The 25751-nt window shown below is 53.0% G+C and overlaps 1 protein-coding gene and 1 long non-coding RNA gene across 9 annotated transcripts in view; one reads left to right on the top strand and one right to left on the bottom strand.

The window, feature by feature from the left end:
• Nucleotides 1-4879, top strand: part of PHKA2 (phosphorylase kinase regulatory subunit alpha 2) — a 91332-nt gene extending 86453 nt beyond the window's left edge. For all 8 annotated transcript variants that reach the window (XR_012429813.1, XR_012429811.1, XR_012429812.1 and 5 more), the window contains 4 exons: nucleotides 685-855; nucleotides 2717-2770; nucleotides 3482-3682; nucleotides 4195-4879. Coding sequence is in view for 5 of the 8 variants with exons in the window: in XM_005593095.4 (XP_005593152.1) it covers nucleotides 685-855; nucleotides 2717-2770; nucleotides 3482-3682; nucleotides 4195-4365 (597 nt within the window). In the remaining 3 variants the exon portion in view is untranslated. The remainder of the gene's footprint in view (nucleotides 1-684; nucleotides 856-2716; nucleotides 2771-3481; nucleotides 3683-4194) is intronic.
• A 402-nt stretch (nucleotides 4880-5281) lies between these two features.
• Nucleotides 5282-25279, bottom strand: LOC141409373 (uncharacterized). Its single transcript, XR_012429814.1, has 2 exons — nucleotides 25193-25279; nucleotides 5282-5480 (listed from the first exon to the last, which is right to left on the bottom strand). It is a non-coding gene; the product is annotated as an uncharacterized lncRNA (long non-coding RNA).
• Between the last annotated feature and the right edge of the window lie 472 nt (nucleotides 25280-25751).

The following is a 25751-nucleotide window of genomic DNA, read 5'->3' as shown; positions in this document are numbered from 1 at the left end:
TGTGGTTCCTGTCCTGTGGAAAGGTGACTGTGACTTCTCTGTGGCACTGCAGCAATGAAGTGGGCACTATGGAGTTTGTCTCCCTGGGCCACGGGTGCCTGCTTCGAGGGCCCGTTGTCATGCTCAAAGCTCTCCCACTGCAGTGGCACAGGCGCCACATGCGGGTGACAGCTGCCCCTTATGGACACTTAGCACGCACCAGATATGCCTCAGTGTCTCCATGTGGCGAAGGCTTCCAGGCAGCTCTCTAAAGGACGCCCGACTGTGTCCCCACTGTGCCGATGAGACTGAGGCCCAGAACCAGTGTTCATGGCAGGGCCAGACAGCCTCGGGTGTGTCCTTGGCATTGCTGGCATTGAGTGGGGATTAGCGCTCCGGCAGTCTGACCCCCAAGCCCGTGCCTGCCCTGCTCAGCCTCCTCCCTGTGGGTTCTAGCTTTGGGGGCAGGACTGCCTCTCAGGGGGGCTGGTCAGAGTGCAACATGGAATGGAGTGATCGACCCAAAGTGTGCGAGTTATCTCGCATCAGGAAACAAGCAAGGTGGACTGGAGGAACCGTGTTCCTCTCTGGCGAGTGGTGGTCTGCCATTTGTGCCTAGGTCGCAGGGCCACCCTTCGTGATGGCGCACTTTCCCTGGGGCACCTGCTGCGTAGCTTCTGAGGCCCCAAGCTGTCTGTCTTGCAGAGGTCCAGCACCCCATCCTCGCCCACTGGCACGTCATCCTCAGACTCGGGAGGACATCACATCGGCTGGGGGGAGCGGCAGGGCCAGTGGCTGCGCAGGAGAAGGCTGGACGGGGCCATCAACAGGGTCCCCGTGGGATTCTACCAGAGGGTGTGGAAGATCCTCCAGAAGGTGAGCTTGGGGAAGTGAACCGTTCCCATACTGCCCTGGCAAGGCATAGTGGCACCTCCAGGCAAGCAAACACACAGCCCTGAGGATGGCTTCTCTGCCTCAGTGCTGTTGGCACCTGGGGCCGAGGCATTCTGTACTAGGGGGCCTGTGCGTGGTAGGATGTCTACAGCATCCCTGGCCTCTCCCCCCCCCACCCCCGTGTGACAACTAAAAGTGTCTCCAGGCATTATCAAATGTCCCAGGGGAGGCAGATCACCCTGGTTGAGAACCACAGCAAGTAAGACAAGGTGGCAGTCGTGGTTGTGTGGGACCAACTTGGACGTATTTTAGGAACATAGAAGAAGGGGGAAAGGCTGGGAGGCTTCAGATGAAAACCCCGTAACACAGAGCAGCCCCCACAGGCCTGGAACCTGGAATGACAGTTCAGGAGGGGCCTGGAGTAGGCCAGCCCTCCAGCCTCCTGCACGTCCAGGCAGCAGTGTCCCTGCTGTTCAGCCATGTGACTGAGCCCCACCCTCCCAGGGTACCTGCTACGTTCAGTCCCAAAGCTCAGTCCCAAAGCGTACAGAGGTAGAGAGCTTCCAGTCTGGCCCCAGGTCCTGTGTGCCCTGAAGGCACGATCTCTCTCACACCCTGGGGCCCCCACTCCCCTCAGCCAGCCAGCTGTTGCGCTTCCCATCTGCCTGGGGCCCTTCCCATCTCCCCAGCGGTTGTCCTTGGGAACAATACCTGTACCTGAGCGTAGGAGCGCCTCCCTGAGCACCTGCTTTCGAGGGGGCAGCATTTTTTGTACCCACACATTGTCTCCCTTCTGCATCGGTCCCAGAGTTTGTGCAACTCCCTGGGCTGCACCAGGCCCTCCCTGTCTTTTCCCTTGAATGGAGGGACAGTATGCCTCGCTGAAAAGCTGTGCAAACCAGGACTTTTTCCCCCCAGAACTATGTTTTAGTTCATTTCACAGTGGGAGAGGAGAAAACATTATCCCAGTGACAGCATACAACAGCCCCCTTCCCAAAGCCATGGCACCGCTTGCTCCAGGTTGTTTCTGTAACAAGGGCCCCTGTGCTTCATGGGGCCCAAGGTATTCCTCACGGCCACCGCAGACGACTCTTGAGCAGCTGGACTCCCGGGACCCAGGCAGGAGCCTGCAGGGGCTCATGGTGCTTATTTCATTTCCCGCCTCTCTTAAGGGGGTGGGAGTGTCCATTGCTGTTCTGCCTTCAGTGTACCAGGGACGCTGCTGACCGGGGCACTGGAATTTAGAAGGTGGCCAGTTAGACTAGAACAAGCCGTTCCTAGAAAATTTCCCCACTCTTCCTGGGGCATCACATGCTTCCGCTTGGACTTACTGGCCCAATACCAAGACACTTCTATTATGAAAAAGCATTTTGTGTTGAGCTGGCACTCGGTATTTATATACATGGGTGTGCATGTGCATGTGCTGGAGGCTTTTGTGATTGGTGCTTATTATAGAAATCTCAAAAATAGATGCCTGCAAAGGCACAGAAGCATCCCCTCCCCAGCAGGAGCCATGAAAATCCCCCTTTATTATGGCACCAAAGGGGACTTGCAGCCGCCAGGGCCCGGTTGCCAACTACAATGTGGAGCCTCCCGGGAGGACTCGGCAGCCCCCTAGGGCATTGTTCGGGGGAGATCTGAAAGATGCCTGCTGGGTTCCCTAGAATTGTTCCATCGAAAACAGCCTGTGGGCAGCGAGAACAAGCTCTCTAAAAATAACTCTGACAGTCTGGCGTGTCCCAGCCCTCATATGGGTTTCCAGGGCCGAGGGGGCTGTGTGTGCACATGCATGTGCTTATCCCATTCTGGAATCTGACTGAAACGCTCTGTGTTCTGCCTCCAGTGCCACGGTCTCTCCATCGATGGTTACGTCCTCCCATCCTCGACGACCCGAGAGGTACGATGAGAAAAACGCAGATGCGGGCCCCTCTGTGGGTTCACAGTAAGGGCTTCATTGCATGGACTCTGACCTCTTTTGCTCCTTTTGGCTCTGACAGGCCAGGTGTAGCTCTGAGCTGCCTAACCACTTCACCCTTATACTTGGCAAAATGTCTTTCCTGCATTTATAGGCATCAGCCTTTTTCTTCACCTGAGACTCAGCATTTCTGGGCTAGCGAGCTCTTTTCATTTGCCAGCCACCCCTTAGAACCCTGTTGAAAGAAAGGAGCCTATCTCCATGCCAGCCTGGCCTGCACCACAGGCAGCCTTCTCGGCCCAACTAAAAACAGTCATCGTCCCTAGGTGATTTGTCATTCTTTTTAACATGGATTTTTTTAGTCTTACCCCAGCCAAAGCACCATGCTTTATGCTGGAAGGAATAATGAAGAGGAAAGAGAAACCAGAAATGGTCCCTGCTCCCTGGAAGCTGTAGTCGATGGTGGGGGAAGGGTAGATAAATCAGGCTAGGACAGGCTGACTGGCTCCTGGAGGCACACTCCAGCCTCCTGCGCTGAGGGCCACTGCCGGCAGGATCCAGAGAGTGGCCAGAAAAGGGGTAGCAGTGGCGCTGAGCCCCAAGCCCAGGCACTGCTACGGTCACCCTTGGTTACTCGGTGATGGGGCTGCATCTGTCCTCTCACTGGTGGTTGCCTGGCTGTCCCTTTGGTAGATGACCCCCCATGAGATCAAGTTTGCTGTCCATGTTGAATCGGTGCTGAACCGCGTGCCACAGCCTGAGTACCGGCAGCTGCTGGTGGAAGCCATCATGGTGCTGACGCTGCTCTCAGACACGGAGATGACCAGCATTGGGGGCATCATCCACGTGGACCAGATCGTGCAGATGGCCAGTCAGCTGTTCTTGCAGGACCAGGTGGGGGTGCTGGGGAGCCGGGTTGGCTGGCATTTATCTCTGTTGAGGCTGGAGATTCTGTGTCCAATAGGAAAGAATATACTCGAACCAAGAAAATGTCATCACAGATGGGGAAAAAATGTCAACCACTTGCTTAGAAAATGGTACAGTGGCCACTTAGGAAATCTCAAGACCTTTGGGGATGGATAGGCCTGTCTCAGTGCAAGTTTTCGTCCAAACACCACTTGCAACACATGTGACCCTGGGTGAACCCCTTTATCCTTTACGCCAAGTCAGGTTCAACAGAGTGGTCGTCATCATAGTCAGGAGCTGCAAACTAGGATGCGTGATGACAGAGTGCAGTGTCCAGAGAGGTAGGGCATTCCCCCGGCAGCGCTGGCTTCGTGCCCTCAGAAGGCCCAGGCCTCTAGAGCAACTCTCACCCTGCCCATGTTGACCCGCCGCCAACACGCAGAAGCATGATGGGGAGCAAGGACTCCGCTCATTGTCCCCTCTGCCCTTTCCTACTGCAGGTGTCGATTGGAGCCATGGACACCCTGGAGAAAGACCAAGCCACAGGAATCTGCCACTTCTTTTATGACAGTGCCCCAAGTGGGGCTTATGGGACAATGACCTACCTAACAAGAGCAGTGGCTTCTCATTTGCAGGAATTGTTGCCCAATTCGGGCTGCCAGATGCAATAGGCTCTCACCTGGAAACACGATCACGCTCTAAACCTGTCATGTGCCCCCTAGCCTTATTGAGAAGCTTCTGTCTCCCAAGATCCCCTGTGCTATCAGGAAAGCATGTCCCATCAGAAACACTCTCAGGGGGGCGATGGCAGCACTCACCCTGAAACTGATGTCTGTTGAAGCCACAGATAGAGCTGAGGATTCCTGTGCTCCCCACCAAGGATCGCCCCGAGATCATTTTCTAGGTTCATTTCTCTGGAACATTTGTCGTAGCATCTGGTCTCACGGACTCTGAGGAGGAATTGGAAATTGGTCTCTTTTGAGTGCAGAGGGAACCGAGGCGCCAGCTTAAATTGGCTCTTGCAGAGAGTTACAGAAATAGTTTCGATGAGCTAGTGACACATCCTAAAGATGCAAAGATCCTCCCGGCGGCAGTAGCCTTGACAAGGGCCACCTCTTCACAGGATGCAGTCTGTCTGTGCACCAAACTGTTCACCAAATAGAACGCTTGTGTCTCTCTCTGGAATTGGGGTTTCCTTGTGCCTTGCTTGCTTTCATAGCCTTCCATTTTATTGGCATGGCTGCCTTCATGTAACATAATTCTCTATCCCCAAGATTTAGAAAATTCCTCTTTGTTCACCTTGGCTCGTGGGCTTCTAGGGTTTTTATCCTGGCTGTCCGTGAACTAGGGTTTTCTCCTGCCTTAGGAAAAATCCTGCATCTTCTGGAATCTAGGAAAAAAAAAAAAAAGAAGGCAAGGCTCCTCTTTATAGCCAGGCAAGCAGTTGTTTTAGGGCTAGGCCTGTGGTCCCCGCTTGTGTGGGGCGAACGCCTCGCAGTGGATACTTTCCTCCTGTGCTCTGGGCGAGGCGTCATAGGGTGAGCACAAGTCAGCAGTGCCATGGAAATGAACAGGCATGTCCCCGCAGAAACAATGCTTCCCTCTGAAAAATGGAGCCAGGCGAGGAACCTGCACCCTCTTGGTAGAGGCACTCTGGTCTTCCGTCTCTCAGGTGGGTGCAGTCAGGGGCCTCGATTGGAGGGGAGCAAGGTCGAGTCAGGTGTCAGGGTCTGGCAAATCTTTCGCCAATGTCTTAGCAATGGAGTTTCCCTGGGCATTGTCTTACCTTGGGGGAAGGAAACAAAACCAAGGGGAAAACAGTTTCTGTAAATAAACCCTGAAAGACGAATGCTCGCCTAGTGGCCAGGAGGTGCTCTCTGTGTGTTGAGAGCAATGGGCTAGATTGTGGTGGACTTTGCCTCTGAAACGGAGATGAGGCTATGGGATCATTTCCTCGTACATCTGTTTGGAGATGCAGAGATCACGATGCCCTAGCTGCTTTGAGTGGGCATCATGATGCCCAGTGCCCCTCAGAGCCAAGATGCAGTACTGATGTTTATTCCTGAAGCAGAGGAGGGACAGGTGGCCTCAGGTGCCTGCCAGCTTCCTGGCAGAGTCTTCTTCGGGCTGAACCAAACCCTTTGCAGTCTAGAAGACTCTCAGCACTCCAATCTTGGTGTGCAGGCTCTGTCCACATGGGACTTCCGTGCCCTTGTTTCCATTTCCTCCAAACCATAATGCTCTCCCTGCAGAGGTGCAGAGTAGTTCGGTAAAGAAAATCCCCCAGAGTCTCTCCATATCTGCTACAGTGGGCTTATGCATTTCTTGCATTTGGGGGGCAGATCCCAGAGACAAGAGGGCGGCACATGAGCAGACATGGTGCCAAGCCCCTGACCCCTTGGGCCACCCTGTTCCCTCCCCAGCCCACAACAGCCGCTGACCAGAGCAGCTCTTCCCTCGCAAGCCGGCTTGCTCCCTTTGCCCCTGAGGCTCCACAGGCTGCAGCCTCCGAGGTCTGGGGGTCACATTTTCCTAGCCTTTGCACGTGTGTGTCTTTAAGACATGCCCGACAGAAACAAGAGTCTTGGAGATGACACGTAATTCACCTGCCCCGTGGATCATTTCAAACAGATAATGTGGGAAAGGTGTAAGAAGGTATAAATCATGAAAGTTGTTCTTGGAATCAGCTCGGGAAGAGTTAGAACCCTCCAGAATGAGCCAGGTGCTAATTTAGAACAGTCACCTGCCTGCCAATGATGATGACGTGCTCAGCCACAGAGCCGCGGGCCGGGAGAGGAGCCATAATAAGCGATTCCACTAAGCCTTCCAGCCACTCCTTTGAAACCTCTTTAAAATGAAATCCTGAAATAGGACCGCATTTCCACAGGCATCAAGCTGTCAGCTTCAAAGGAGAACAGGCTTCTGAGGCCTGGCCCCTTCAGCAGGCAGCTGAGGCCCCCCTCCCCGAGGAGTGGAGATGTTTGAGGGCAGAGGGCCTGTCCTGATAGCACCTGCGTGGGGGTGGTGGGAGGGGACTGTTTCTAGGCCAGGCAAAAGGAGCCTGGCAGCCCCTGGAGCCTCAAGCCTGGGGCGGGCCAGGAACTTCTACCTTCCCCCTCAGAGCCAAGAAGTCAATTTGAACCTTTGCTGGGGCTCAGGATTAGCATGTTTTGTCTTGGAGGGTAAGCCGCTGGGGCCGGGAACAAGCATTCCTTTTAACAACTTCAGTTGAAAAGCAGCAGGCGCCCCATCCACTACTGTCCCTGGCTCTCATCAGAGGTGAATTCAGCATTCCTGCCACCCTGCCAGCACCTCTAGCGATCCTGGGCATGAGTTGACCACTGTGTACCTCAGTTTACCCATCCACAAAAAATGCAGAAGGCCAGGACTAAGCATGGAGGCGTGATGTGAACTCCCACTCCTCTGGCCAAGGGCTTCGTGCTTAGAGGAAACGAGATACGCCGTATGGCAACCCTGCCCAGAGTGGGGTGGGGAGGATGAGGAGGAAGGGGAGACCCTGCCTTTCAGGCCAGGTGAAGGGGAGGAGAGGTTGCCAGGGCTCAGCTGCCTGGACAGAGAGGATGGAAATGCTCCCTGTGTGAAAAAAGAAAAGGAAAAGACCCCAGATCGGGAGGCAGGAAATGCAATTTGGCGGTTGGTTAATGCCACTTACTTCTGGACAAGAAGACAGGAGGCTTGGTCACCCTTGATGGAAATTGCAGCAGAACCATCTCTCGAGTCTATTGATTCCTGTACCAGACTGGCAAATAGCTTTTGTCTTTTCTGCTTCCTTGTTGTCAAAGGGTACAGAAGCTTCCCACCCACTCCACCCCGCATCGCCCTTTGTGCCATTATCTTTCAAGGTGATATAAGCTTTTGAAGTCCCTGCCATCTCCTCCGTGGGCCTGTACTTTGCAGGATGTGAGCACCATGTTCCCAGAATGCCTTCTGTTCTCCCCGATGCGGCCACTGACGGCTCTGCCTGTGAGGGGAAAAGAAAGCTGCGCTGTGGCCCTCTTAAAGCCCAGTCCCTGCCGTCTCCCTCAAAAAGCCACTTACGAAAGCCACGGCCTTGAGTTATCAAGAGAGTTCTCCGAGAAATGAGACTGGAGAGGCTGCTCTGCAGTCGAGTGCTGGGCGCGTCTGACAATGCCTGGGAGAGGGGGAAATTCCATCAAAAAACTACCATGGTTTTCTTTAGAGGAACATATGTGCACTTCTGGCAAAACATGCCTTCTCAGGAGGGCTGGAATAGTTGGAACCAGTGAACTCTGAAGTCGTGTGATTCGTCCCTCTGCCTTCGTGCAGTCCTTAAACTATTCTGAAAAATGCATGAATCCAGCACGAATCCTAGCATTTCTGCCATGCCCACTGAGGGCCAGGCAGGCATACGGCCTGGTTGGGGGGTGAAAAAGTATCTCTTTCGTGCTTGAAGGCCCCTGAGGAAGCCCCTGGGCTCCCGTGGTGAGTGTTCCCTGCGCTGGCCTAACAGGGTGTTGGCATCTTGAGCCCAGATCCTGTGCAGCATTGGCCCAACCCTTGCAGGTGGGCACCACCCCTTTCCCCTGCAGCTGGTGTGGCCAAGGTGCCAGGCTCTGCAAATAGCAAGCTGCATCTGAATTGGGCACGAGGGGATGGTTGCGCCTTCCACGTCTCCTTTTGTGAAAGACCTTCCCAGATACAAACCCAGGACGGACTTGCCGAAGAGAAATCCGTTACTGGCTCTAATCTCTGTGCTACCAGCTGCCATTGTCTCGAAGTTCATTTGCAAATAACAGAAACCACCTCTGGCTGGGTGAAGTGGGAATTTTATTAAACAATATTGGATAGGTCACATGGTCACCAGGCTAAGCGGCTCCCCAGCCAGGACCAAGATCCCATGTCACTCCCCAGTACTCCCAGGTTCATACCCTGGGGCTTACATCACAGACACCCCCAATGCTGAGCACTGTCACTGGGGCCACTGCCTCTGCTCTTTTGGAAACTAAATGTAGAGGCTTATGCTTGTCACCAAAAGGGATTTTAAACAGCCACTAGCTGCCACTTCAAGGTCTCGGGCAAGCATGCCGCCTTTGCTGCGGGAGAGGTTAGAAAAAACAGCGTCCAGCCAGGCGTAGTGGCTTGTACCTGTAATCCTGGCGCTTTGGGAGGCCTAGGCAGGAGGATCTCGAACCCAGGAGCTAGAGACCAGCCTGGGCAACAATGTGAGACCCTAGAAAAAAATAAAATCAGCAAGGCACAGTGGTGTACACCCTGTTTTCCCAGCTACTCAGGAGGCTGAGGTGGGAGGATCACTTAAGCCTGGGAAGTCGAGGCTGCAGTGAGCTGTGATCACACCACTGCACTCCAGCCTGGGTGACAGAACAAGACCCTGTCTCAATGAAAACCACATCTGAGAATTCTGCCCTCCAAAGTAGAGGTCCCCACTTCGTAAAATGGGGCTCCCCTGAACACAGGAAGGAGGTTTAGATGCCAAACATTCAAAACTCAGTGTCCGCTCCAGCTGGAATGCTTTTCTTTCCTCTGCCCAGAAAAGGACCTGTGCCCTCGCCAGGGTCTGCCCTGGAGAGCTGATGCGAGAGACACGTTTGTCCCTGAGGAAGGCTGTGTGTCAGGAGTGAAGAGGGGTGTGTAGGGGACCCCTCCTCACCCCAGGTGCATGGAAGCCATCCTGGCACTCACCTCTGGGCGGGAGGTAGGACAATTAATAACATGTTCTCTTTGGGTAGAAATGCTACTGAGCCATAGGGGCTGGATCACTGCTGCTGCCCAGTATGACCCACCAGACCACCTTCCACCACCCAGCGAAGCCCTGCAGAATTGCCAGTATGCCCTGCAGTTTTTGTGACCACCAGCCCAGTCCCGTTAGATTTTCATGGCAGCCCATCTGGGACAAAACTCAAATGATTGTCACATCTTTTCTTCTAACTCTTTAGCCAGCTGGGGGATTTAAAAATAATGAATTGGAACCATTCGTGGTATAATCCTCTCTCCTGACGGTGTGAATAATTTCCTCCAGCTGTCACCAGGGATCTTTCCCTGAGTTCCTATAAGTACTGAAGTCTCTCTCCTGGGCTCAAGGGAGGCACAGCCATCTAGGCGAGGCGGCCCTCTCTGCCTCTCCCCTCCCTCCCCCTCCTAGAGAGGCAGGCACCAGCTACCTGCTCCCCTTTCCCTCATTAGCCACAAGAGATCTGGAGCGAAAGTGGCCCAGCAGGCTGGGAGAAGGTTTTGAGAGCACTGCACACACCGTGGCTCTTCACGCCAGAAGATGAAGCAGCTGTTCTGAGTGGCCCCTTGCACTCCCACGTGAATCTCACCAGAAAGGATTCCGGGGTTTCCATCCCCTAAAGCAGAGAGCTCCCTAGTGCTAGGGCGGTGACTACCCCCTACCCCCGCAGGATGTGTACCTTTGTCCCAGCCTGGTGGAGGCTGTGCATCGACTGGGTACTGTCAGCACACGTCCACGTGGCTGGATCTGGGCTTGGCTGGCTTAGGCCCAAAGGGCTCCACGTCCAGTAGGGCAAAGAGTCAAAAATAAGCAAGTCTGCAGTGCAAGAGGGGTCAAGGTGGAACCCGGGTAGGGGAGCTCACTGCCAGCATGGGGTCAGCAGAGCCTCCGCGCAATGCCCAGAACCGGGACTGGGGGGTGTGGAGCAGCAGAAAATGCGGGGAGAGGCAGGCACAGGCCAGGCAGCCTGGGAACTGCCAGCACTCCGTGGAGGGGATGCAGAGGGCTTCCTGGGCTTGGCTAGGGGTGGAAGGACCTTAGCAGAGTCACTGTCTTCAGTCCCTAAATGCCAGGCACCACCCCTCCACCAGCCCCAGTCCCACTCACTCAGCTGTGCTGGAGGCTCGAGATGGGTTGGGGCCAGGGGTGGGGATTTGACCCTCCCAACCCTCGCCTGGGTCTGATGGGCTCCTCATGGGTGAAGGCTGAGTAAAACACTCAGTCCTCCAGAAAGTACAGGGCCATGGCACAGGATCTGCTCAAGAATCAGGCCCAGCAGGATCGGACTAGTCCTTCAAATGTCAAAGCAGCCGGCTGCGTGGGGACAGCACAGCTGAGTGAGGCCAAGGCCATCTTCCAGTCTCCTGCAGCTCAGCCGAGGGAGTGAAACTGACCCCTCCTCCCCACCCCGGAAAATGAACAAGGAACGATGATTTTCGCAGCATATCGGGGGCAGAACAAAGCAGAGGAAGGAATGGGGAGGCCTGGGAGCTGGAGAAGATCTCGGTGGGCAGGATGTGATCAGTGATCTGAAGGAAGTGAGGGCCTGAGCCTCACTTTACCTGGGGGAGACAGCACCAGGCAGCAGGAGCCACCAGTGAGATGGCAGGAGGCAAGACTGCACCCAATACATCTGCAGGGGGCGGGAGTGGAGCCACCAAGGAGTCCAGACTTTGGCTTTTGTCCCAAGTCACTGGGAAGAATGACACAAGTATTGCCAACCCTGCCCAGAGAGATCTGTTTTAAAGGTTAGGGGGCAAGGCAGAGGGGAGAACAGGTTCATTTCACCACAGGTCTGACGAGGGACGTGTGAGAGGCAGAGCCAGGAAGGGAGCCAGTGCCGAGGCCATGTGACTTCCTTCCACCTATTTTGAGGAGCTGACAGCCTTCAGGAGCAGCCCCTGCTTTGCTGCTATTTAGGGGAGATAATCTAGTAACTGGAAAATGGGGGTGATGAAATGACAGAAGAGGGAGAGAGAAGCGATGCCTGTTCCCTTCCTCAGTTCCCTCCACCGTCTCAGGCCTAAGACCCTACAAGGTCCCTACACCACGTTCAAGCCAACACGCACATACAAAGCCACATACCTGTATCTGCTGGCACCACCTCCCTCGGGATGGGGCGGGCAAAGGAAGCAATGGCTGGGACTCCATCCCCAGGGCACCCTCCTCCGCCCTGCCTTCTCCTGCTCTCACCTGACCTCTCCCCTGACGTCCCCAAGCGTCCACTGCCCTTCATATTGGGGCTTTAGAAAGCAACCATGACAGACTTTGGGGCCAAGGCCTGGAAAGGTTCTAAAGGCGCCACACTGCAAGTTGTTCAGAGGCTGCTTCCTCTGCACTTTAAATAGATGTGCTGTGCTGACTTTGACACATTTCTTTTTTAAACTTAAAAAAAGCACAATCGGAAAAAAAGCAAGAAAGAAATGTAGTGAGTCATCCACTAGTGGGAGGGAGGGGCACCCTGCTGGGAGGTGGGGACCAGCGGAACATTCCAGGAGGCTGGCCAGGGAATACGTACCCCAGCCGGTGGGGAGAAGGAATATAGGAGGGGATAGTTGAGGTCAAGAGGATTAGCTCCAAGGAATCCCTGGAATCAGCAACTTTGTCGTCTGGGGGTCTTCTGCCTGTACACCTGAGGTGTCTTGGAAACTAGAGGAGGGTGAAGACTTGAGCTGTGGCTCCAACTGAGGGACACGTTCCACAGGTGCTGAAGAGCACGTGATCATCATCTATGCCTGCTTAGTTAGGACTGCTGTTAGCACCTGGATTTTACAGATGAGGAAACTGAGACTCAAGAGGGCTTGTGAGTTTCAGAAATTCACACGTCAGTGGCAGATCAGGAAGAAGCCCATTTTGGGCCTCCATGTTTACCTAGATCTAGGCAAAGAACCTTGCCTTAGTCTCTAACAAATTTACCTCAGAAGAGAGACTCATTTGTTCAGTTTATTCAAGGTTTGGATAGTAGATATGAAGAGAAATATTGAAGGGGAAGGGAATTCTCAGCTTAGCATACAGGGGTTAGGAAGCTAAATTCAGCCCAGGGTGATAGAAGTCACGCATGCAACTGGGCGGCACAGCAAGGCTGGGGATGCAGCACTGCGGACAGTGGCCAAGTCTCTTAGCTCCTCTGAGTCCGCTGCCCCAGCTAGGAAGCGGGGACACCAGGTCCCGCCCTGCCTCTCTCAGAGTCCATTTCAAGGTCAGGAGAAATGTGGCTCATGCTTTGGAGCCCACAAAACCTTTAAGTAGCCTCTGCTGTAATGTGGGCACAGCCACCCTAGGAACTGTTCTCAGATGGTAGCCTTTGGCAAAATTGTGACACAGGCAGCATTGGGTTTAAGGTCTCACACCTTACTTTGGCCACCTCCTTGGCCCGTCACCACCAGGAGCTCAGGGGTCAGATGGGCCAGAATTTTGACCCCCATGCTGCTGCTTAGAGCTGGACACTGTTTGATTAGACACAATCTCTTGGTGCCTCAGTTTCTTCCTCTGTGAAATGGGATGGTGATTATAGAAACCATCTTCATGTGGTGGTTCTAGAGATTAACAAGCTAATGGACGTAACAGTAACAATACCGTGTATGTAATGAGGTCATGATCACGTTTGTACACCCCTGACACTGGCAGAGGCTCAGCAGACAGAGGCTGCTGCCACTCCCCCACCCCACGGTGGCACCGGCCTAGGTCTGCAGTCTCCACATCACCCTGGAGGGCCCAGGGTGTATCTGAAGGTGAGCTTTGGCTCAGACAGGTGACACTTGAGCTGTGTGGCCATGGATAGCAAGTCACTCTCTGAGCCTCATTTTCTCATTGGTCAAATGGGGATGACGATGCTCATGGTAGAAGATTCTAGAGGACCGTTAAGAACGAGCTAGGGGGATATGTCCATTTTAAACAGAGCAAGAGAGAGGTCTGTGAGGACTGCAGCCTGTCACACCTGGGAGGAGCCCAGTTCAAGGTCAAGGGTGTTGAAATCAGCGCTGCCCTGAGCAGGGCTCTGGTATATGGACCAAGGACAGAGCAGAGCTGACAGAGGCAGGAAGTGGCACTTTGAGGAAGAGAAGTGAAGAGCATAAAAGCCCTGTCTTCATCCAAGGGCCTGGGGTTGCAAAGGGATGCGGAGCCTCCTGCCCTCACTTGGGAGAAGCCTGTCTGCCCTTAGAAGAAGGGAGAGAGCCTGGGATGGGGGATGCCCCTGGGGGAGGCTGAGGAGCAGGGCTTCCCTTTTGTCTGACCCACTCAGGACCCACCAGGGCGGGCAACCAGGGAGGACTTGGGGCCAGGGAGCTCTCAATAGGTGGTGCCACTTCGCTGGAGGTATCACTGCCACACAGCAGCCTGAGACTGCAAGAGCTGCCTGGCATGCTGGGTGGTTCAGAGCATGGTGCTGGGGCTGGCACTGGTCTGCCCAGGCCACATCCAGGGCCACCACCTCTGTACTTGGGCTTAGTGAGAGCACCTGTACCTCGCATGGCTGTCACAAGATTGAGTGTGAAATATTTTTAAAGTGCTTGGATACCACTTGGCACATAGTACGTGCTAAATAAATGTATGTGTTTAAAAAAAAAAAAAAAAAAAAAGATAGTGGGGATAAAGCTGCCGGAACAGAGCAAATATTCAATGAATTCCTCTGAGAATGGCCTCCAAATCCCTTCTCTCCCATGGTGTCCTCTCAACAGCCAACCTCCCGCTACCTGGGAGACACTCAGATGCTGAAGTGTTCTAGGAAAGAAGCCACAGGGTGCGGGTCACTCCCAGTCCTCCCTGGAATGTTTCATTTCACAAGTCACATGCAAGTTTCGGTGGAAGTTCAGACTTGTGGAAGTCTCAGCCCCTGAGCTGGCCAGTGTGATGGGGAAAGGGTCCTTAACTCCCAACTGTCATCTTTTCTGCCTATGTGCAGGCTGCACTGCCTGGGATCTGCGTTCTGATAACCTGTCTCCTCCCAGGACTCTAAAAGGCAGGAATGGTTGGGTGCGGTGGCTCATGACTGTAATCCCAGCACTTTGGGAGGCCAAGATGAGGTGGGAGGATCGCTTAAGCCCCGGAGTTCCAGACTAGCCTTGGCAACTTAAGGAGACCCTATCTTTACAAAAAATGGAAAAAAACAAAAACAAAAAAAAAACCCTAGCCAGGTGTGGTGGCAGACACCTGCAATCCCAGTTACTCAGGAGGCTGAGCTGGGAGGATCACTTGAGCCCAGAGGTGGAGGCTGCAGTGAGCCATGATCATGCCACTGCACTGCAGCCTGGGCAACACAGCAAGACTCCATCTCAAAAAATTTAAAATAGTAGGCAGGATCACACAAGAGGACAAATGCCTCAGTAATCTCTCAGGATACTTTCAGCTGTCCATCGTGGCTACCCAGCCTGTCAGTGGCTCAAACACAGACATTTCTCACCACATGCAAGACCATGACTGCCCCTGGGAGGTTGCAGGGTTGGTTCAGTGGCTCAATAATGCCACAAAGGCCCCATGCTCTTCCTGTCTTTCTTCTCCATCAACTTCAGAGTGGTGCTTTCTTTTTTAGTAGGTACAAAATGGCTGCCACAGCTCCAAGCATCACATCCTTAAAGGACAACATCCTAACCAAGAAGGGAGGGTCCGGGCTTTCTTCTTTAGCTTTTGGCTTCTCTCTCGCTTGCTCCAGTCTCTCTCCTCCTCGCTCCCTCTCCACCCCTCTTTCCCCCATCAACCCATTCCAGGTAGGGAAGTCTTTCCTAGAAGCCCTGTGGCAGACTTTTCCTTAATTCTAAATGCCCGGGACTGAGTCATATGCCTGTTTAACACTAATCACTGGCAAGTGCAATGAGTATTAACAGAATGGATTTCTAAGTCTGGAACCATCATGGGCCTTGCAAGGTTGGTGGGGGTACCTTTGGAGACCTCACTTGTCAAATACCTGCAACAAACTCGGGGTCCTATTAGCTAAGATGACTGCTGGGCAACCTTGAGTCTGCCAGGAGCACTCAGCCTCCTGGGTCATGGTCTCTTTCTGTGCTTCCTGAAGTTTCTTATGCCTTGTCCAGGGCCACTTACATCAGTCCTGCGCTGGGAGAAGGCAGGCTGGGGGACTTGGCAGCACAGGCAGGTCTAAGGTCCAACAAAAATATCCCCACAAAGAAGCCAGAGGTTGCACTCTGAGGGATGGGGCTCATGCGATCCTTCCGCCTCGGCCTCCCAAACTGCTACAATTATAGGCTTAAGCCACCGAGTCCGGCCCTTGGTAAGATTTTTGATCGTCTTCAAAGAGTAATCAAAACCAAAGCAAAAAAGCAAATATATATTTATTATATATATATTACAGACATGAGCCACCACCCCCGCTGCAAATATATTAATAATTAGCCAGAATGAAAAGTCTAGATAAAATCAGCATGATAGAATTTGAGGTGAGGGAGTAAACACTCTGGGATGTGAAATATGCAAATATTCTTTCTGAATATAAGGGGTGAGAAAGAGATCAATTCAAAAACAAGATGAGAGGCCAGGCACAGTGGCTCACGCCTGTAATCCCAGCACTTTGGGAGGCCAAGGCGGGTGGATCACCTCAAGTCAGGAGTTTGAGACCAGCCTGGCCAACATGGTGAAACTCATCTCTACTAAAAGTACAAAAATTAGCTGGGTGTGGTGGAGGGCACCCGTAATCCCAGCTACTTGGGAGGCTGAGGCAAGAGAATCACTCAAACCTGAGAGGAGGAGGTTGCAGTGAGCCGAGATCGCACCACTGTACTCCAACCTGAGCAACAAAGCAAGACTCTGTCTCAAAAAAAGACAAACATAGAAACACAGAATTTCCATCCTGAAGCCAGGACAGCATGCCTGTGTGTTTGTCACCCAGACAATATGTGACAAACTAAAATAAGTCTGTAATGCAAAGCAATGTATATCATATGCTCTGCAATGGGAAGGACCAGGTCAGAGAAGCCACCGTACACATGAACATGTTCAAAACGAGCTACCTAGATTGATGGTGACAATAATGTCAAGAGACCAGACCCCTGTTAAATGACAAATGTTGACAGATCGGGTTTACATGGTTCATATAGAAAGATATATGCTCTTTGGAGGCATATGGATACAGAAGGTTGCAAAGAAAAGGACAAAAAAAGGCATTTCAGGCAAATGCTATCAGAGGGCTGGTCCCCCTGTGTCACTGTTGGGTAAAATAGACTTCAGGACCAAAAGAGGTATTAAGGATGAAAAACAGCACAACATGACGATAAAAGATGAAATTTGCCAAGAAGACATTTCCATTTTAAACATTTCTGTATCCAATAAACAACTTCAAAATAAATGCAGGAAACATTAACAGAAGTACAAGGAGGACAAGATGACTTCATCATCATGGTGGGAGGCTTCAAGACATCTTTTTTTTTTTGCTACTGGTAGGTTAAGCTGACCAGAATATCATCAAGGACATAGAAGATTTCAGTGACACAGATAACAACCTTGAGCTAATAGACTTGAGAACAGGTCTGCTCAACAATTTGAGAATACATATTTGAATTCTTCACACACACTTGGAGTATTAAAATTTCAGTTATTTACTAAGCTTTAAAAGAAAGATGCAGGGCTGGGCCAAGTGGCTCACACCCGTAATCCCCGCACTTTGGGAGGCTGAAGCAGGTGGATCACCTGAGGTCAGGAGTTTGAGACCAGCCTGGGCAACATAATGAGACCCCGTCTCTACAAAAAAGTTAACAAATAAAAATTAGCCAGGTGTGGTAGTGCACACTTGTAGTCCCAGCTACTTGAGACTGAGGTGGGAGGATAGCTTGAGCCTGGGAGGTTGAGGCTGCAATGAGCTGCGATTTGTGCCACTGCATTCCAGCTTGGGTGCCAGAGTGAGACACTGACTCAAAAATAAGTAAATAAATAAGAGGTTGATTGGAAGAAAAAACAGGCACAGAGGCATTGAGTTTGCAATGATCATTATCACTTTTCCCCCCAAATCTAGAAGAACTACAGAGTGGACACCTTTGTCCTGGGGCCCCTGCTATTTCTGCGGGTCTGTTCCTTGGCTTCCCCCGAGGACATCCCCGCGGTTGATGCCTCTCCTGCGTGGGGAAGACACGTGGAGGGGGGGCCGCTGCTGCTGTGGGCATGAGGCTTAGAGGCTGCCAGGGTCAGCATTTCGTTCTTACCGGGACCCCGCAGCACCTCGGGATTATGCCTCGACCCTCCCCGAGACAAAACTGACAGAAGAGGAATTCACAGGTGGCAGGATTCGCCTGAAGGCCAAAGGACCGGGGGCACAGCCACAGAGAGCTGGTGAAATGTCATTCAGAGTCTCTCAAAGTCAAGGCCCACTCTTAATAGCTGCCAGCCACCCCCTAGGCCAGGCTGAGGTCACGAGGAGTTGGCTGCCTCTTGCTCCTCTGACAGGGTAGAGAGTGAGGGGGTGACAGGCAGTGAGGGGACAGTTGGTGGGGACTACACAGTCCACTTCCTGGGAGGGATATAGAGGTGGGAGCAGGAACCCCCAAAAGAGCCCAGACACCAGTCTGGGTGGAAACTGAAGGGCACAGAGGGTGCCGGCCCAACCTAATGAGACCTAGACAAGAGGGGCAGAGGTCATCCAAAGGCCACAGGTGTCACTGGGTAAGCAGTAGCATTCGGTGGTTAAGAGCTCTGATCCTGGTACCAGAGTCTAGGCTTCCATCCCCGCTCCTTCCTCAGTGTGCTGGGTGGCCTTGGGCAGGTCATATAACCATTTTGGGCCCCAGTTTCCTCAGTCAGTCCACTGGACGCATATTTAATGAGCCCCTACTACATGCCAGGTGCTGATTTAGACACATGGGAGAATCCATGAGCAAAACAGTGATTCCTCCCATCTCAGAGCCTAAGTTCGGGCAGAGACAGATGATAAGCAATGACCTTAACACATCGGGACATTATGCAGCCAATTCCACAGTGAGGCTGGCTCAGGCCTCACAGAAAGATTGGAGAGAGGGAATCGGGCAGCAGTATAAATAGGCTGCTGAGGCCAGGGCCTGTCAAGAAAAGATCTGAGCAAAGACTGGAAAGGGCTGAGAGAAAGGGCCGCATGGCCATTGCGGGAGAGCACTCATAGCAGAGGCAGAGCAGGCCCAGATGTGGTGGCACACACCTGTGGTCCCAACTACTCAAGAGGCTGAGGAGGGAGGATCACTTGAGCCCGGGAGGTGGAGGCTGCAGTGAGCTGGGATGAAGCCACTGCACTCCAGCCCAGGCGACAGATGGGACAGTGCCTCCATGAGAACTAATGGGCACTCCTGGTCTCAAAGACTGCCCTACCCTATCAGGGCCCTGGACCTTGGTGACCTTTGGCTTCCTGACCCAGAGCCTCCCCAGGATCCAAGTGTCTCCTTGGACTTGGATGTCCTGTCTCTTTAAAAATTGGCTCACACCTGTAATCCCAGCACTTTGGGAGGCCAAGGCAGGTGGATCACCTGAGGTCAGGAGTTCAAGACCAGCTTGGCCAACATGGTGAAACCCTGGTCTTTACTAAAAATACAAAAAATTAGCTGGGTGTGGTGGCGGGCATCTGTAGTCCCAGCTACTCGGGAGACTGGGACAGGAGAAGCCCTTGAACCCCAGAGACAGAGGTTGTAGTGAGCCAAAATTGCACCACTGCACTCCAGCCTGGGTGACAGAGCGAGACTCCGTCTAAAAAAAAAAAAGAGGAGGAAGTCCTGCCACCACATGGATGCACCTGGCACCTGGAAGACATTATGCTAAAGTGAAATAAGCCAGACACAGACAAATATCACGTGATTCCCCCTTATATGTGGAATCTAAAGTCCAGCTCACAGTAATAGGGAGTAGAAGGTAGTCACCAGGGGAACTGGGGAGATGTTGGTCAGTGGGTGCAGACTCAGCTATGAGCTGAGGAAGAGCTGGGGAGGGAGCGCAGTGTGGCGGCCATCACCACTCAAGCACTGTCCACACAGTGCCGCGTGCATGGAGCACATGTGCTGAGGGGTCTGTACTGTACAAGCCAAAGGAATGAAAAAAGCTTGGTGTTCATTGCTGGGAATGCCAGGCCACCTGTTCCAAAGCCAAGGAGATACTGGGATCCTGAATAGGCTCTGGGTCAGGATGTCAAAGGCCACCAAGGTCCAGAGCCTTGCCAAGGTGGCTCAGTCTTCGTGACGGGGAGTGCCCATTAGCACGTGTGGAGGCACTGCCCCATCTGCCACAACAACATCGGCTCTCTCCGATGTCTCATTGATGACCTGTGAGCTGTTTCCTCCCACACCGACCCTGGGAAAGCAAAGAATCACAAGCAGCAATGCCCTGGAAGGACCAAGGAAGACACAGCCATTGCGGTACTTCCAAGTGGGACGCTAGCTGCTCTCCCTCCTCAGGGACCTCCCATGCCTCCTAGTGGGGCTGGGCTCCATGACCTCCGCCACTCATGCCACTCAGAGGACCCTCTCTCTGTCGGAAAGTGGTGGCAGCTATGTCACCCCCAAACCCTGGCTCCTCAGTGTCTGTTCAGAATCCCAAATCTCTCAGCAGTTTTTCCGAACACTTTCAGAAGTTAGAGAACAACTTCTTCCCTTTGGCCATTAAAATGTAAGCAATTGACCTGGCACCGTGGCTCATACCTGTAATCCCAGCACTTTGGGAAGCTGAGGCAGGAAGATCACATGAGCCCAGGAGTTCGAGACCAGCTTGAGCAACATAGTGAGATCCCATCTCTACCAAAAATGTAAGAATTAGCTGGGTGTGGTGGCATGCACCTGTAGTCCCAGCTGCTCAGGAGGCTGAGGCAAGAGGATGGTGTGAACCCAGCAGTTTGAGACCAGCCTGGGCAACATGGCAAGACCCCGTCTGGAGGAAAAAAAAAAAAAGTAAACAGCTGTACTGTGAGTGGCAAAAGAGTTAAACTTCAAATATCAAAACTCAACTTCATTCAAGTGATGTTCTCTTTAGGTGTCTGACAATGTTCTTTGGAAATTCAGGTTGAAATACAGTGACTTTTAGGGCAAAGAAAACAAGCAGAACATCCATTCCCCATATCCTAGGCACGCTCATCCCTCACATGCCATTTATTCCTCACGCCACCTCTCTGAGAGAGGGCATATCACCCCCTTCTGTGGACAGGGAAACTGAGGCTTAGAGATGTTCAGAAGCTGGTCTGGATTCCAGCGCCTGTATGGAAGTGGCAGAGATGGGCCCAGGTGCAGTAGCTCATGCCTGTAATCCCAACACTTTGGGAGGCCGAGGCAGGCGGATCACTTAAGGTCAGGAGTTCGAGACCAGCCTGGCCAACATGGTAAAACCCCATCTCTACTAAAAACACAAAAATTAGCTGGGCATGATGGCATGTGCCTGTAGTCCCAGCTACTCAGGAGGCTGAGGCAGGAGAATCTCTTGAACTCGGGGAGGTGGAGGTTGCAGTGAGCAGAGTCTGCATCACTGCACTCCAGCCTGGTGACAGAGCAAGACTGTCTAAAAAAAGAAGGGAGGGAGGGAGGGAAGAAGGAAAGGAAGGAAAGGAGGATAGGAAGGAAAGAAAGAAAGAAAACGAAAAGAAAGAGAAAAGGAAAGAAACAAGTGGCAGAGCTGCAATTCAAAGCCAAGCCTTGCCCTTTAAAACTGTACGCCTTCTTCCAGGGTTGGAGGCCAAAGGATTCCTCCTTTCCACCACTCCTCCTGGAGGAACGTGTGTCAGCACCCAAAAGCACACGTGCAAGGTGGAGAAACAGGGAGAGGTTCGCGTGGCACCCAGGCGGGCCCCCTAATTTACATGTTTTCTGCATTGAATCCTGATGATTTCCCCAAGCACAGCCCAACTGAGGTTGAGCCTCCTGGGCCCACGTGGCCTCCTCAACCTGACTCTGGGAGGAGGTAGCTGAGCTGCATCTTCCCATCTGCTAGGTGTCAGGTTCTGCAGGACGCCAGGCCTGAAGCTGTCTCTGGCCATCCTCTCCCAGTCACCCACCCCACACCATTTCCCAGCTTCCCAGGAGGCAACAAATCCCTTGTCTGTTCCCCAGCAACGTACCCCGGCCCCAAGTCCCTCCTGCCCCCAGCGGATCCTATTCTCCGAGCACAAGGCAACCTTGGCCTTCGGCGCTGAATGCTCACAACCTTATGTGATCATGTGCACACCAGCAACAGCAGCGCACTGCGGCCAGGCATGTTGTACAAGTGAAATGCCAAGAGTGTGCTCCAGGGAGCAGCCTGGAAGGAAGCAAGAGTGACAGGGGAAGGAGCTGAGCAGGGTCAGGTGGAACCCAGCCAGCCTGACCCCACAGGGGGCTCTTGAGTGAGCATCGCAAGATGAAGGCAGCCTCTGCCATCAGTTAGCCAGTGGCTGCTGGCTGCCCGCGGGTGGCAATGGGGGCAGTTGGGGGGGACACGGATGGGACACAAGCTCCTAGGTAGGCACCTCCCATCAGCCCAGGGCAATGCACCAGGAAAGGGAGTCGCTGTGTGTTGCTGGCACCCAACATTCCTAGAAGCCCGAGGATGAGTACACCAGCCAATAAAGGGCATGCAGCGGGGCCAACAGCTTCCACTACAACGAGATACCACTTCCTGTGCTACGTGCTTCACGTACATTCGTTCTAATCTTTGCTATGGTCCCGGGATGTGGTTGTGGTTACACTCATTTTGCTGAACGATAAATGGAGGCTCTGAATGCCCAAGTCATAGAGTTTCCCATGCCCTAGATGGCAGAGGGGCATCTGAAGTCAGGTTGTATGACTTCAAAGTCCATGTAGGGTTGCCAGAGTTGACAACTAAAAATACAAAATGCCGGCCAGGCGCAGTGGCTCAGGCCTGGAATCCCAGCACTTTGGGAGGCCAAGGTGGGGGTGGATCACTTAAGGTTAGGAGTTTGAGTTTGAGACCAGCCTGGCCAACATGGTGAAACTTCGTCTCCACTAAAAATAGAAAAATTAGCCAGGCATGGTGGCACACACCTGTAATCCCTGCTACTCAGGAGGCTGAGACAGGAAAATCGCTTGAACCTGGGAGGCAGAGGTCCCAAGATGGTGCCATTGTACTCCAGCCTGGGCGACAGAGTGAGACTCAGTCTCAAAAAATAAATTTGGATTTCAGGTAAACAAGGAATCTGGTTTTAGCACAAGCATGTCCCGGACAATATTTGGGACATGTGCAAATGAAACTATTATGCATCGCTTATGTGACATGCAAATTAACAGGGCGGCCTGTATTTTAGCTGACAGCACTACAGCCCATGGTAGCGGGCTACCGTCTTCCACTCTCATTACTCAAGCAAACAGGGCTGGGGGGTGGAAAGTGCACATAGCACCCGATACTGGGGGACAGCGTTCTGTTACACTGAAATGCACACAAATGCTTTCATGCTTTGCAGAGGGAGGGGACCTACAGTTTTTGTCTGATAACGAGGATATAATTGTGGCCACATCACCAAGTTTGAAATTATCCCCTTTAAATGTGGTACCTCCGGGGGAGGGGGGGAGGGTTCTCACTGAAAGCACAAAGCAATGAGAAGTGGGACATTTTCTGTCCGGTGTTATCGGGTCCCCGTGGGAACGCCCCCGAGCTCGGCAGGCAGCCCCGGGTTTCCCTCCACCCTCGCGTGAGGGAGCTGTGACTGGATCCTCTCTATCGATCACTCTAGACGCCCACACTCGGCGCTGACAAACCTCAACTCTGCAGGAGCCCCTGCACGGAGGGGAAGCCCAGGAAGCCCAGTCCCCCCATCCCCGGGGGCTTGAGCTGTACCCCAGAGCTCTAACTTATTTGAGGACTCTGCCTCCCTGCCCAGCTAAGGTCCCAAGAGCTGTCCACTGTGCACGATGTGACACATAGCACCTGCAGAAAACCATTTCCAGTGCCTGCTCCCACTCTCGCACCGGGAGGCATTTCACCAGGCGCCGCGATGGGGGGAGTGAGGGATGGGGTGAGTTTCGGAGGCTCCCCGAGGCAGCAGTAAATCTAGGCTATAATTAAATCAGACTGTGAACATATTGTTCACAGAAACCTTAGCAGAACATGAGTCATGTTGCTTGAGTGAATCAGAGCCTCAGAGTTTCCATTTATAATTGCTTTATTTGGGGACTTTATACTTCAGCTCAGGATTTTGGCCCACGTCGTTATTCTCCCTTTTGGGGAAAGCCTGAGGACTGGACATGGCTAAGGGTGCACCTGGGCAGCCAGGGAAAAGCAAATACCAGGAGAATCCTCTCCCCAGCCCCAGGGCCACCTCCCTCCTGCAGATGCCCCCAGGGCCACAGGGACAAGGGGCCATTTCGACTCTTGCTAGTTTCTGAAATTTTTTTAAGTAAAATTTGATGAGAGGGAGGAGGTTGAAAGCTCAGGTTAGAATGAAGTTTCACGATCTCTCTGCTGCTTTTGGTTAACTCGGCTCCCAGGACAGACCAGACAGCGCACAGTGGTGCCCGCACACAGGCCCCAGAGCCTGACCGGGCCCTAGCCCTGCCCCGCCACGTACCAGCTGCACAATGCTGACAAGTGGCTCCACCTGTGTCTCTTCCTCCATAAAATAGGAGTGATAACAGTAACCTCACAGGCTGGTTGTGAATATTAACGAGTTCATATGGGTGAAGCCCTTAGAACACCAGTTGGCTTGGTGGAAGTGCTAGTGTGTGAGTTTTCATGATCACCACCACCATCGTCATCTCAGACCACCAGCGGCGTCGCTGAGCCCTGAGGGACAGGGCCTCACGTGCTTCACACACAACCCACAGGCAGCAGCGCAGGCGGAGGCAGAACTCACTGGATGGGGGTGCTACCTGGGCCTTCCCTGCTTTCTGTCTGTCACTTTTGTTGTAGGTGAGGAAATGCAAGCCCCAGCTCACACACATTAGCAGTGAGCCCAAGCAGACAGAGCTGAGCCTCCTGACCCCACCTAGCACGCTTTCATGTGTTCCCAGCTGTTCCTACTGCAACCACGTGCTTGGAGCAGGGAGCAGGTTTCTCCCTTTAGGAGATTTGCAGGGTGGGGTCTGTAGTGCTGGTAGGCAGTGGGAGACTGTCACTTTAAGCCACACCCAGGGCTGTGTAGTCAGGGTCCCCACAACCACAGCGCCAGCACCCTCATCACTCAATGCACACGTTCAGGATGCAGCAAGTTCCAATGCTGTCACCTCATTTGGAACCTCACCACAATCTTTGGAGGCCAGCTGGGGGCGGCGCGGGGCGGGAGGGGGCCGGGGGGTGTGGATGAGGTGCCCCTGCTGCGGATCCTCTGAGAGCTTTGTAATGAAGAGTGATTTCACCCACTCAGACCCAACATGTAAGTGGCCCCGGGGATCCCCAACTTTTTCCTGCAGGGATCTTTTTATCACCCCACTTTCCCTGCTTTGAACGAGTTTATCTCCCAAGCTGCGAGTGATAAGTAAATTAATTTGTTCTCCTATAATTTAGTAATTGGCAGTGAACATAATGGCCAAATGAAGTTTCTGTTCGGCATGGGAGAAAGGGTGCTCCCAAGCCAAGGAGCTGGGATTCCTGCCAAGAGCAAAGAAATGTGACATTTTCCTTGGCCCGAGATAGCTTATTAGGAGCTCCAAGTATGTTCTCCAGAAGGCTTTCTAAAATGACAACACCAGATAGGCTCCTGTTAGGATGGCTGTCCTCCCCGCAGGCCCAGGGACCCCAGGAAGGGAGTCACCGGGGGGCTGCGATCCCGCTATGGCAGCCCAACCCCTGTAGGTCAATGACTGAGTAAGGGCCTGTATTAGTCTGTTCTCACGCTGCTAATAAAAAACTAGCTAAGACTGGGTAATTTATAAAGGAAAGAGGTTTAATGGACTCACAGTTCCACATGGCTGGGGAGGCCTCACAATCATGGCAGAAGACGAAGGAAGAGCAAACAGACATCTTACACGGTGGCAGGCAAGAGTGCGAGTGCAGGGGAACTCCCCTTTATCAAACCATCAAATCTCGTGAGACTGACTATCACGAGAACAGCACGGGAAAAACCCACCCCCATGATTCAATTACCTCCCACTGGGTCCCTCCCACAACACGTGGGAATTATGGGAGCTATAATTCAAGATGAGATTTGTGCCCGGATAGAGTGATAACCCTGACCTTAAGCTGGACTGAGCATGAGCCATGTTTTTTTTTTTTTTTTGAGACGGAGTCTCGCGCTGTCACCCAGGCTGGAGTGCAGTGGCCGGATCTCAGCTCACTGCAAGCTCCGCCTCCCGGGTTCACGCCATTCTCCTGCCTCAGCCTCCCGAGTAGCTGGGACTACAGGCGCCCGCCACCTCACCCGGCTAATTTTTTGTATTTTTTAGTAGAGACGGGGTTTCACCGTGTTAACCAGCATGGTCTCGATCTCCTGACCTCGTGATCCGCCCGTCTCGGCCT

This window comes from Macaca fascicularis, chromosome X (genome assembly GCF_037993035.2).
Source record: "Macaca fascicularis isolate 582-1 chromosome X, T2T-MFA8v1.1".
Classification (NCBI taxonomy): domain Eukaryota; kingdom Metazoa; phylum Chordata; class Mammalia; order Primates; family Cercopithecidae; genus Macaca; species Macaca fascicularis.
Note: the sequence above shows the minus strand (reverse complement) of the source record. Positions and strands in the feature narration are given on the sequence as shown.